Here is a 12,459-nt window from a genome sequence, read left to right on the forward strand (position 1 = left end):
GTACAGGCAACACACTCTTGTACTGTTCACATATTTTTCACATATTTCACAAATGTTCACATATTTTTTAAAAGATACTTTGGACTCAACATACTCTAATTTCAGACTCACATGAAATGCTCTAATTTATTTCAGGCTTCTCATTAAATGAAAATAATGGTGAACTGGAAACAGAGGCTCCTGACCATTTTGGTAAAAGTGAAATAGAAACATCTCCTAAAAAGGCTCCTGCATCTGATCTTAATCATGCTGATAAAAAGATGGAAATGACAGAAAATATTTCAAATACAATGCAGCAAGTCTTAGACAAGCAAACTGAGGAAACAAAACCATCACAGGAAACCACTGAAGTATTTGAAATGTCCACAGAGGAATCTCAGCTTTCACCAGAGACACCTGAGGATGTAGCAAAGATATCTGAAGCCTTCAGTTTGGTCAATAGCGAGAGCAGCTCCTGTAAGAAGGAAGAGCAACTAGAAACAACGATGGTGTCAGAAGCTGCAGAAGGAGATGACACTCCTGAAAATGATGAAACGTCATCTCTTCCTGCAAATGAAAGTTGTGCAACTGACAGTTCACCATTGGATAAATCTTTAAAGTCACCAGCTGAAACACAGTCTTTATTTTCATCTTCTGTTGAATTAAACAAGTCCAGTGTGTCTTCCTCACCAGCAGCCTCACTAGAGTTAGGCTCTTCACATGACATGATGCGTAGTCAGATGTCACCACTAGAATCCTCTATAACTCTTCCAACAACATACGTATCGCTCACTCCAAAAATTGGAATGGGAAAACCAGCTATCACCAAAAGAAAGTTTTCTCCTGGGAGACCAAGGTCAAGACAGGTGAGCATGTTTTACTGAAATCAGTTACAAAAAACATTTTAGTTGTATTGTTTACCGGAATCATTACTTTGGCTATGACATCAAGAGAGGTATTTGTTTTGCCTTCTGTCTGAAACTGAGACTACAGAGTTTGTTGTTAGCTTATTAGTACACTTCTTTACCAACAATTTACTGTGGAGAACTGATTTCATGAGTAAATGTTTGTACAGATTTTGTCAGAAAGAAAGAAAAAGAAGTAATTATGTTTCCTGTGGTTTTTCTGAAAGGTTTGTATTCTGGAATTAATTCAGGGTAAAGCATATTTTCCAATATTACTAATTTAGCTAGGGTGTACAGATGTCCAGACCAAACATTTATTACTTGTAGGTGGTGAATAACAATGCTGTTCAAAGATTTGCTGTGCAAGTCTCATTTAATTCTCTTTAGAACCCACACATTACTTAGATAATTTATTTCACTGCTGATTTCATGAACTTCTTTATAGTTCCCCCTCTATTCTTAGTCTACATATATATTCTAAATGAAATAATATTAATTGGTAAAAAAAAGAATAAAATGTCCTGATAAAATGGCTGATTTAGATTTCTAATTATTATAAATTATTCCTAGGTGCAGGAACCTTAAAAAACAAATGGATTTTCCTATGAAAGTTGTTTTTCATTTATTTATTTATTTTATATTTTATTTTATTTAAGACCATCTTTATTTAACTTCTTTAAAATATAACAAACACAAGCAGAAAAAAAGATATTACAAACATAAACAGAGAATTAGAAATTCAATTCCTCCTTCCAAAAGATATATAACATAATATAACATAGATTAAAAATATACAATTCATGAAAAAATTAAAAAGAACAATAAACAGAAAAAGAAAAGAAAAAGAAAAATTATTTAAAACTTAAAAACTACTTCCAATTGTTTGTGTATCACTTCCTTCACCAATTTCCATTCGCTCGCTTTTCTTAATTCATTCATACAACAACACCCCCTAAAGAGTTTTGGCTTGCACAACCTTTCAAGTTGTTTTTCATTTAGACAGGTTCCACCCCACCCCCCGAAGAGTAAAATAATTAATGTTTTTATTTTATCACAATTTATTTAATGTTCATGCTATGCTTAATACTGAATACATAATTAGCCACGTCTGCTTTAGCCCACACAATTTTCAGTACAGTAATGGGTTTCACTGACTTGTACCAAATTATAATCCATTTTATATTTTCTTTGCAACTTCTCTTTAACAATAATGCATATACAGTGGAACCTCGGAAGCTCGATGCCTTTGAACTCAAACCTTTCGGCTCACAAGCGATTGAAACCCGGAAGTGATTGTTCTAGTTTTCGGAAGCCGAATGTCCAGTGCGGCTTCTGTGGCTTCCGATTGGCTGCAGGACCTTCCTGCAACCAATCAGAAGCCACACTTTGGGAGTCGAATGCTTTGGATGTTGAACGGACTTCTGGAACGGATTCCGTTTGACTTCCGAGGTACGACTGTATAGTTAATGGGTGCAGTCCTATGTTCATTGGAGGATCTGCCCTCAGAAGACTCTTGCTTAGCAAGGAAGGTGGACTGCCGTCACACCTCTGATTTTACTGATGCTCTAATGGTGGAAAAGGCAAAAAGGAGGCATGTAAGGGACTGATTGGGGGAGGACTTTCAGTCTCCTGAAATACCAACAATATTCAAAAGATAATTAAAATCAACAATAACTAACAAACAAACAAAAGAGTAAAACACACCAACATCTATGTGTCCAGATAGGCTTGCATAAACAAAGCTGCTTTAAGAGGTGCCAAAATGAGAGCAACAAAGGCACCTGCCTGAAGTCAATAGGCAGGGAGTTCCAGAAACAAATTGTGTTATAAGCAAATGTCTTATGCTTTTGAATGCTATCAGTTCAGTCTTTTGTTTTCATTTCTCTGGTTACTAGATTGGTGCTAGAATGTAACCTTTTAGGTTGTATTTTTAATCTTTTGTTATCCTTGCCCCTGAATCATGTGCTAGACATATATAGGATTTGGTGTATTTCATCTGGCAAAGGACAATTAGCTTTCATAGTACTAATTAGGAATTAGTTTGTGGGGAAATGGGTCTCTTGCCTTTGCGTTTTTAAATCTTGCCTGTTAGAAACATTGCCTGACTGCAAAAAGGTAAGTAATGGGAGTACTTACCCCCACTAATTTGTATGGCTTTTGGATGGTATACTTGTGCAGGCCTTAATGTTTTTGTAGACAGGTAGCTGGCAGAATAAGAAATTCTCTTCCAGAAAGATGACAATGGTAGGAAATGAAGAGATTCAGGACCACTGGTCTGTTTTTCAAAGCCTGTGTTAGCCGTGCAACTTAGCTATTAAAAAGTTGGTAAAAGTGTACCAGTGCCAGGCAGCACTTCCTGCTCTGCCTAAATAAATGTACTGTGAGAGTGCCTCTTCTTACCACCTATGTTCCAGGAGTCCGAAACTTTCCATAAGCACATCTGAGATTTGAGAAGATGTTGTGGGCACCATCATAAAATGGCTGCCATGGACACATGATCCATTACAGAAAGGCTGCTGTTGAGTGGACACTGCCTGTTAAAAAATGTTGGGAGCCACAGAAGAAATTCAAGACGTATTTGCCTCCCCTGCAACCTCCCTGCATCTTTAAACACAATTTTGATTTGTCCAATGCATGCTTATCTCCAGAAAATATGGCATGCTGCCTAAGATATTTGAGGAATTACATGAATACTATTTCAGTTTACATGAATATCCTAACACAGATCATGGAAAGTTCTGATGATTTACAACAGAAGTTGATGTAGGGACATAATTATAAAAATTCTGACCACACTAGGTTTAACTTATAGGTTTCATTTAAGAGAATGTTGGGGGTTTAGATGGAGAGAAAGCAAGCATGCTGCCTTTTTAAAGGCAGTTGTGGCAAAGCAATATTATGCACATTTACCAGCCAGCATGCCTTAAGTCTCAATAAAAACCACTATTGACACTGACCAATATATGCAAAGGCTCACTGCATAGATGCAGCTTAGTTTTTAGTTTTAATGGTGCTGCTTTGGAGCCCTTTGAAAAAAGAAGCTGCACTACTACGAAGACACAGAATTTGATAGTTCTAGCAGGACCCTGGAGTTTCCAGTGGTGGATATAATAGGCATATCCTGCTTCTTCTTCATTCTGATTGGTTAGAGTTGTGCAGGAGTTGGTTTCTGTCGGGGTCACACTCCCTGATAGCACAGCTGAAGAGGTTATGCACTCCTGCATGATCAACCAGAAAAAATAGAGGTAGGACACATCTGTAATATCAGACTAGAACTTGTTTGCTGTTGAACTGCTGCCTCTTCCTGCTACTTGCTGGCTGTGCCCCACCTCTACTTTGTTTGTGTTCATTAGAGGCAAGTAGGAATGGACTTTACATTGGGCAGTGTAGTTGTTATTAACTTTTTTCTTAAACTTTTGATCTATGTTGTTGATGCTGTGTGTTTCTTTATTAATATCAATTCTAGAGAAATGGCAGTTTGCTTCAAAGTACACACCAATTACTACTTTTTGTTTTATTTTTGTTTTAAGTGAATGAGCTTTCTCCTGAGTTGTGCTTTCATGGACATTAATCAAAAGCCTGAATGTTCTTCCTGTTTTTGAGAATCTCTTTTGAAGATTATGGTCTTATTTAGACATGGCACCAGATTATGATTTGGGTAGTTAGCGAATTAATCTTCTGACGATGCACTCACTCACATCTGCTAATTGCTTTCATTATTTCCTGATTCTTGACAAACCATATTTTGTATGCATAACACTGGTGTGTCAGCTGCCCCCTTCAAGAAGCTAGGTGCACACACAAATGTAGAAATATTATGTTTAGTATATTTAGGATAAAATTTCGTAGAATCATATTTTAGTACTTTTATTAAGTATGAAAGTGGAGTTTTAGTGCTGTAGTACTTCTTCGCTAGAGTAGCCTAAAAGATTTTGTTGTACAAGTGTCTTGTTTGATAAAACTTCTGTATTTCTGAGGGTACTTAAAGTTTAGAGACTTCTTCTAATTGAGAGAGGGAAGAGGAAGCTGTGATCCTCCAGAGACATTGTGGGACTCCATCAGTACTAGCCAGCATGGGATGACAGAAGCTGCAGTTCAATCACATTTGGAGGGCCACAGTATCTCCAATCCTGAAATTTGAGGAACCCTATTCCTAAATATTTTTTGTGTGGAAACTGAGAGCATTACTGATACTGTTCAAAGAAACAGCCACCTGTTACACTTACTGTAGATGCATAGCAAATGTTAGCAAGGATTGGGGGTGAAGAGTATTGCAAATGCAGTTTTGGGATCCTTACAGATAACGTCTGATACCCAGTCTCCATCTAGGGATTGTTTTCCTATATATAAAGAATTATGTACAAGTATAGAAAAAGAATTATGTACAAGTATAGAAAATATGGAAATTGCCTTGGTGAATTCAATCTTAGCCCATTTTTGGACTCTACAGAATACAATATATTAGGCACTTATAGACATGATTGCTTGCTAAAAAAATTTATATAAAAATTTCAGTTGTTTTTTTAATAGTGCTTGGGTGGTATAGCTTCAGCTCATGGATATTTTAACTGTTCGTTTATTTTTCATTTTCATATTATACCTTTTACTTTAATCCATTTTTTCTGCTATGCTTCTTAGCTTTTCTGGTTTGTAATTTTTAAAAATTTCTTTTAACAGTCACACAACATAGCCCAAGTCAGTTGCCTTCTCCAAGATGCAGACTTAAATATAGAAATAATATTGCCATAAAAATAAAGCCATGATCCCAATAGGTGTATCTTGGTTTAGTATTGTAGTAATAAAAGTTAAAAATGAGTCACAGTCACTCTTCATCTGTTCCTCATGCCAAGCAATCTTTTGTTTTCTGGCAGTGCTTCTCTTTTATATTTATTATTTAATCAAATTTTATTCACACTTGAAGTCTGATGCTCATCCTGTGAGTGATAGGTTGAAATTTATCCCAGTAAGTCCATGTGTTTGTTAAACCAAGTATTTGTGTGCCTGCATGTGCTTTGCTTTCAGAAAATTTTATTTGCGTTCTTTATTTTTATTTTATTTGGCTGAGTTTTATACATCTATTTTCTCACCTGGCATATCCTAGGGGGCTTGGAGTAGCCATAATACAGTGAGCCCACCTTCCTGGTCCCCAGACATTTCAGAAGGTCGGGAAATTTTTAAGTCCAGACCGCTACCTGGCAGTGCCATATGGAGCATCAAAGTGGTAATTAATTTGTATTTATATTCTTGTTATCCTTTGCTATCTCTCTGCTGTTCTCCATTATAAAAAGATACTAATGAAAACTCTTCTGAAGCATAGCTAAATTAATATGCTACTTAAACCCAATCCTTAAACAGCTGTATAACTTGCTTTTTAAAAATCCCTACATTCTCTCTCAGTGCATGCAGAATGAACATTGAGCCAATTTCTAATTCCGCTGTATGTGGTGCTTAATGCCTACAGGGTGTATTCTATACATGGTAACTGCGCCATGTTGTATGTTACGAGTTACTGCTATCATCTGGATGGAGTTTGAAATACAATAGATGGGAGACCAATGTATATCGTGTCTGAAACCTCCAATGGCCAGTGCATACTTTAGAGGTTGCTGTAAAACTAATTTTCTCTGCTCCTCCTCCAGAAGGTCTCACACAAAGGGCTGCAGATTATTATTTCCATACAAAGAGCTTTATGGCAGCTTGTTATTATCATAAAAAGTAAAGGTAGCTATGTGGCTCCACAAAGTCAAAATCCATATTAGGTCAGTGCCTTTATTAGGTCAACCAAAACATCACAAAATAGTATGCAAGGTTCTGAATTTTCCAGAATTCTTCACCAGAATCTAGCCTAATGAAGAATTTTTTAAATCTCAAAAGCTGAAATACTATATATGTCCTGAAAGATTATCAGCATAATATAGATACAGTACAGATAAAATAAATATTTTTATTTTTGCAGTATTTTTGCAATGGTTATTGTATTACCTCTTGTTGACTAGGTGCTGCTGCTTTTTGTTGTGCTTCCTGTTTCAAGATAGTGTTTAATTGTATACATTATTAGAAGGGATGAACTCTGTATCTAGAGTAACCAGCCTAAGACCTGAACAAGCTGAAAAGAATGTTTCTTCTCATGAGACTTAGATTTCTTCATTTGCATTCTCATTTTCAGCACGCCCACGTTTGATTAATATGTTTGTATCAGTAATTGTACTATTAATTTAATATTAAGCTTCATGAAAATGTGTCCTTCCAATATCATTTACAAATTTTATAAACAATGAAAGTTAATGGTGTGTTGGTACTTTCAGGACTATCTGTGGAGCTAGAGTGAACATTGTTGTGAATATTCTCTTAGCAAGCAATATTTTTACTCCCCCTTCCCATTTTCTCAAGTCATCAATGCCTAGTACATACCTTGTGAATAGCGTGTACAGTGTTAGGCATGCCTTTGATGAGATTGATGGGAAGCTACTCTTAAGCCAATGCAGGATATAAACATAGAGTGGAATCCAGTTGGTGCTTCTTGCAGTGCTGCATCAGCAGAGGTGCCTGCTAATCAGAGAGAAGGGAAAACATTATTTGCCAGGTGACCTTTCAGGACAGATTATTGGGTAGCAAAACTTCCTCTCCTCCTCTTCTGCTAGCAAATGATTCCCACTAAATCAAAAACCCCACCTGGATCAAAATTCATAATAAGGTACTTGACAAAGGTTCATAGGCCGCAACTCTCACAGTACAGTAGTACCTCGGTTTGCGACCACAATTGGTTCAGGGGAGCCGGTCGCTCCCCGAGTTCGTCGCTCCCTGAGGCACGCTTCTGCGTTTGCGCGAAGCGCCGATAGATCACTTCTGCACACACACACACACACACACACTGCGCAGATCGCTTCTGCGCATCCGAGCACCACAGAACCCAGATGTAAACACTTCCAGGTTCGCTGTGGTCAGAAACCGAAGCGGTCGCTCCCTGAGGCGGTCGCAAACCGAGGTACCACTGCTGTGTATCAAGATCTTTTCATATCTGCAAGCCCTGCTGGGGGACATGCTCATGTGAAAAATACTGTTGTATTGCAAAATGCAAAATCCTGTTGTATTCTTACAAATTCTGCTTTATAAGGAACATTTATATGAAGCACTGCTTAGTTCAATCTAAATGTTTTAATTTGCTTTAAATAGGGTCGTGGCTCAGGGTTTCCTGGGAAGCGGAGACCACGTGGTGCAGGCCTTTCTGGAAGAGGTGGACGGGGGAGATCAAAACTTAAAAATGGAATTGGATCTTTTCTTTCTCCAGGGGTAAGAATCTATAGCATATCATTTGAGCAGGCAGAAGTGTTGATTTGTGTCTCTGCTGACAATGATCTGCTTTTACTGCCAGAAAACTGTTTAAGTTTTTGTTTTCTTTTATTTGTAGGTCACAGATAAGGACCTTTCATGTAACAAAGACGAGGAAGAAAACTCAATGCACAATACTGTTGTCCTGTTTTCAAGCAGTGACAAGTTTACTTTGCATCAGGTTGCAATATTAATTCATATTTCATTATTTTCTAATGTCATTGGTTATTTCCCAATTTCTAAGCCTCAGATGAAAAGTGTAGGCAATATTTAAAGGTATTATTTATTCTAGCTGTCCACTTCTGGTGACATCCAACCTCTTCCTAGCAAGACATTTGACGATAGTTAATTTATCTGGCGTGCTCTGGTCCATGGGGACACGACTAAACGACTAAACAACAACAATTTATCTATAGGTGAAACAAAATAAAAAAAAGCTCATACCAATGACAAACATGAAAGCTCATACCAATGACAAACTTAGTTGGTCTCTAAGGTGCTGCTGGAATGAATTTTTTTAATTTTGTTTCGACTACGTCAGACCAACATGGCTACCTACCTGTAATTATCTATAGGTGTTTAATCTAGATAATTTATAACTTATTACTTGGTGGTCCATAAAACAAGTAATAAGCCTGTTAGAGTTTTGTTAAACTTAGGAATTAACTATTCTGTATATGGGCTACTATAGTAGAGGCTGCAGTTATTGCATTGTGTGGCTACTGTCCTCTTAGGGTTTGAGGGCAGGTAATTGCTTCATCAGTTGTTATTACACTGGCTGCTATGTAGCTTCTGGCCACAATTCTAGTGGTCTTTAAAGCTAGAAGTGAGTTAGATCTAAAGCTGAGCGGATATTTTTGGTCCATCTCTCTTTGGACATTTGCAGTGAGCTTGTAATAAATTATGGAAATTCTTGTAGATTTTTAAAATTGTTTTAAGACTTTAACTACCTGTCCTTACAAAAATGCTCAAGCTAGTTTTACTAGTATTATTGATTTTTGCTATAAACATAGGGTATATTAATGATAATAATAAGGAGACTATATACATCTGAATTTTTGAAAGAGTGCAAGGTTTGCTAAAAAACAAACAAGGTTTGTTTAAAGGTGTATATTTCTTCTATGTTTTAATTACCTAGTACTGGTTGTTTACCTGAAAATGTTTCTTTGATATTCTAGGATATGTGTGTAGTTTGTGGGAGTTTTGGCCAAGGTGCAGAAGGACGATTGCTTGCCTGCTCTCAGTGTGGTCAGTGTTACCATCCATACTGTGTCAGTATTAAGGTGAGCACTTTGAAATTATTGTCAGCACATTGTCCCTGCATATACCACATTGATTCCAGTTTTTACATTATTAAGGAGTGTTTTTAGCTTGTAAAATATTCCTCTGGAAATGTGACCATTATTTGTATGCAACTGACAAAGCACTTTAATTAAATGACATTTTATAAATGCAAGAAAAGTTAACCTTTGTGTAATTTTTCTGCTATAAATAGCACCATTTATCTTGCTGATGGTTAAAAGAAAGTATTGAGCTAGATATAACCTAAGTATTAAGATATGAAGCAATATAGTGTGTTTTGTTTTGTTTAAGGCTGGTTTCCTAAAAAAATAATTCACTTTGTCTGTTGACTATCACAATTTTCAGAAACTGGAGTAATTAATTTCTTACATTCATTAAGCTAGGAGAGAATGTGCAAAAAGTTAAATTTGGATAGTTATGGGAAGACATGCACAGATAATAAACGATTTGCTTCAGCATATAAACAATGAATTGTCTTTAAGTGCAGTTATTTAAAAAGGGAATATTCTTTTAATGTATTAAATCACATGCACTTTTATGAAAGGGTTGTACTGAAGCTATAACACACTCTAGACAGCTTTTGTTCTTACAGAATGATTAGTGTAGTAGATGGGGTAAACTTTTGAACACTCCGTAAAAAGTAGCCATTTTAATCCTCATAAATAGCATGTTTTGAAGCAGTTTAAAATGCATTTCAAACCCTGATTATGAAGGGAATTGGATAACTATTTCCAAGCCTATCTCCTTTTATTTACATATGTCTTGCACCACTGTGTTGTAGTGAATGAAAAAAGAAAACATTCAGGAGTGGTAGAGCTGGTTCACACATAACACTCTTAATGATCACAGCAAAACCAACTCTGATTTGATTGCTTAAAATCCTGAACCTACAAACACCTTTCCTTACCAATGTTTGCCTGCCCCTTGACTTTTCCTGTACTGTTGTGAGGGAGACCATTCCAGCCCTCTCATACTTAGCATGTCAGGAGCAGCTCTCTTTTGTTTTCTGCCCCACTCCCCCAAGAAAGATGGAAGATTCAACTGTTTAAGAAATAACTATCTAGCCAGTACCAACCTCTTACCTCTTGCAAGGAATTGCTCCTTTTGAGGGTGTGTGACAAAACTGGAGCACACTCGCTCTTTTCACAGAACATGAACACTTCATATTTCCCCAACCATCTCTGCTAGTGGGAGAGAAGTTCTAGGGTTCTAAATAAGTAATGTGAGGTTGGTATTCACATGATCACTTTGCAACAGAGTGATATGTAAACTGGCTTTTGCACTGTGACATATGCTGGTAAAGACTGATTCAGAGGTTTGGAACATTGCACCTTGCTTCTGTCAGGTACCGTGATGGACCTTTTCGAAAAACTTCTTTTTTCAAGTTTCGATGTATGTTTCTAAACTATAGCCATAGTTAAGATTAGGAATGTAGTATTTGGCACTATTGTACTTTTGTTTAAATGTCATAATGGGGAGGAGATGCCAAATAGATTTGTAAATAAAGAGCAAACTGTATTTCTCCAGATTTTGGAACTATGTTGTCTTTTAATTTCAGTAAATGTGAATCTTGATTTTGATATTTGCAATAACTGGCAGTATGCTGAAGCCTTACACTTGGGCTATTTTATTTTTTAAAAAAATCTAAAACAATTTTTCATCCATAATCTTGGAGAGCACAATGTACATTGCTATTGAATACCATATGTAAAGATATTTTTGACTTCTCAAAAAATCAGGACTTCCCTCTAAAACAAAAAGGAGAGCATAAACATTAAAAAAATACTATTTCCAAATGATAGAAGCAAATTTATTGAGAATATAAGCCTGTAAATCTACTGAGGTTGTATGGCTTCCATAAATAATTACCTGCTGTCTTCCACTATGCAGATAACAAAAGTGGTGCTCCACAAAGGTTGGAGATGTCTGGAATGCACTGTGTGTGAAGCCTGTGGGAAGGCTACAGATCCGGGAAGGCTGCTCCTTTGTGATGATTGTGATATCAGCTATCACACTTACTGCCTAGATCCGCCACTGCAGACAGTTCCTAAAGGAAGTTGGAAATGCAAATGGTATGTCTAACTTTGTTTTTTTCACTTTTAATGTTTTCTTTTAATCTGACTAATGTTTTCTTTTAATCTTTTAATTAATATAATATGGCAAGGCTGATTTGGCAAATTACTTTTTGCTGTCATTTAAAGATAATACAATTTAAAGGTGAAAATAAGTATTTTAATAAAGTTAAGCAGTGAATCTTGCCATGAGCCCATGTTAAGGAAGATATTGTTTTGTGTTTTACAGGTGTGTTTGGTGCAGACATTGTGGTGCTACATCTCCTGGTCTTAGATGTGAATGGCAAAATAATTACACACAGTGTGCTCCCTGTGCAAGTTTATCTACCTGCCCAGTCTGCTGTTGCAATTACAGAGAAGAAGAGCTTATTCTGCAATGCAGACAGTGCGACAGGTCAGAGTTTCTGCTACACAGTGAATTATGTATTTTCATACGTCAATTATTTGCTCATAGTGTAATGTTGACTGAAGATTGTTTTAATTTATCATATGGAATTTACTATCCCTCCCTTATCAGAATCACTTTCCAATAAGAGATAGCCTCTTCCAAAGAAAAAGCTGTAGCTAATACAGTGGTATCTCCATTTACGACCTCAATTGGTTTCGGGGAGCTGGTTGCTCCCCGAGCAGGTCGTAAACGGAGCGCCTCTTCTGCACGTGCGCGAAGCACCGATAGAGTGCTTCTGCGTGAGCTGCGCAGATTGCTTCTGCGTGAGCTGCGCAGATTGCTTCTGCGCATCCGCACGCTGCGGAACCTGGATGTAAGCACTTCCGGGTCCGCGGCAGTCGCAAACTGATCGATCACAAACCACAGCAATTGTAAACCAAGGTATGACTGTATCAGAAAAAAAGAAAACCACCATGTGTTGTTG

General features: G+C 36.9%; 1 protein-coding gene across 12 annotated transcripts in view; it reads left to right on the forward strand.

The window, feature by feature from the left end:
• The window catches only part of KMT2C (lysine methyltransferase 2C), a 175,521-nt gene that overhangs the window by 95,141 nt on the left and 67,921 nt on the right, over positions 1-12,459 (forward strand). For 10 of the 12 annotated variants that reach the window (XM_035129359.3, XM_035129372.3, XM_060280917.2 and 7 more), the window contains exons 13-19: positions 136-845; positions 5,986-6,105; positions 8,058-8,174; positions 8,293-8,394; positions 9,392-9,496; positions 11,406-11,587; positions 11,817-11,981. In XM_035129359.3, the coding sequence (XP_034985250.3) occupies positions 136-845; positions 5,986-6,105; positions 8,058-8,174; positions 8,293-8,394; positions 9,392-9,496; positions 11,406-11,587; positions 11,817-11,981 (1,501 nt within the window). The remainder of the gene's footprint in view (positions 1-135; positions 846-5,985; positions 6,106-8,057; positions 8,175-8,292; positions 8,395-9,391; positions 9,497-11,405; positions 11,588-11,816; positions 11,982-12,459) is intronic. The other 2 variants (XM_060280920.2, XM_088653452.1) reach the window with 1 other exon arrangement.

The sequence above is a fragment of the Zootoca vivipara genome, chromosome 11 (genome assembly GCF_965207765.1).
Source record: "Zootoca vivipara chromosome 11, rZooViv2.hap1.1, whole genome shotgun sequence".
In the NCBI taxonomy this organism is placed as follows: domain Eukaryota; kingdom Metazoa; phylum Chordata; class Lepidosauria; order Squamata; family Lacertidae; genus Zootoca; species Zootoca vivipara.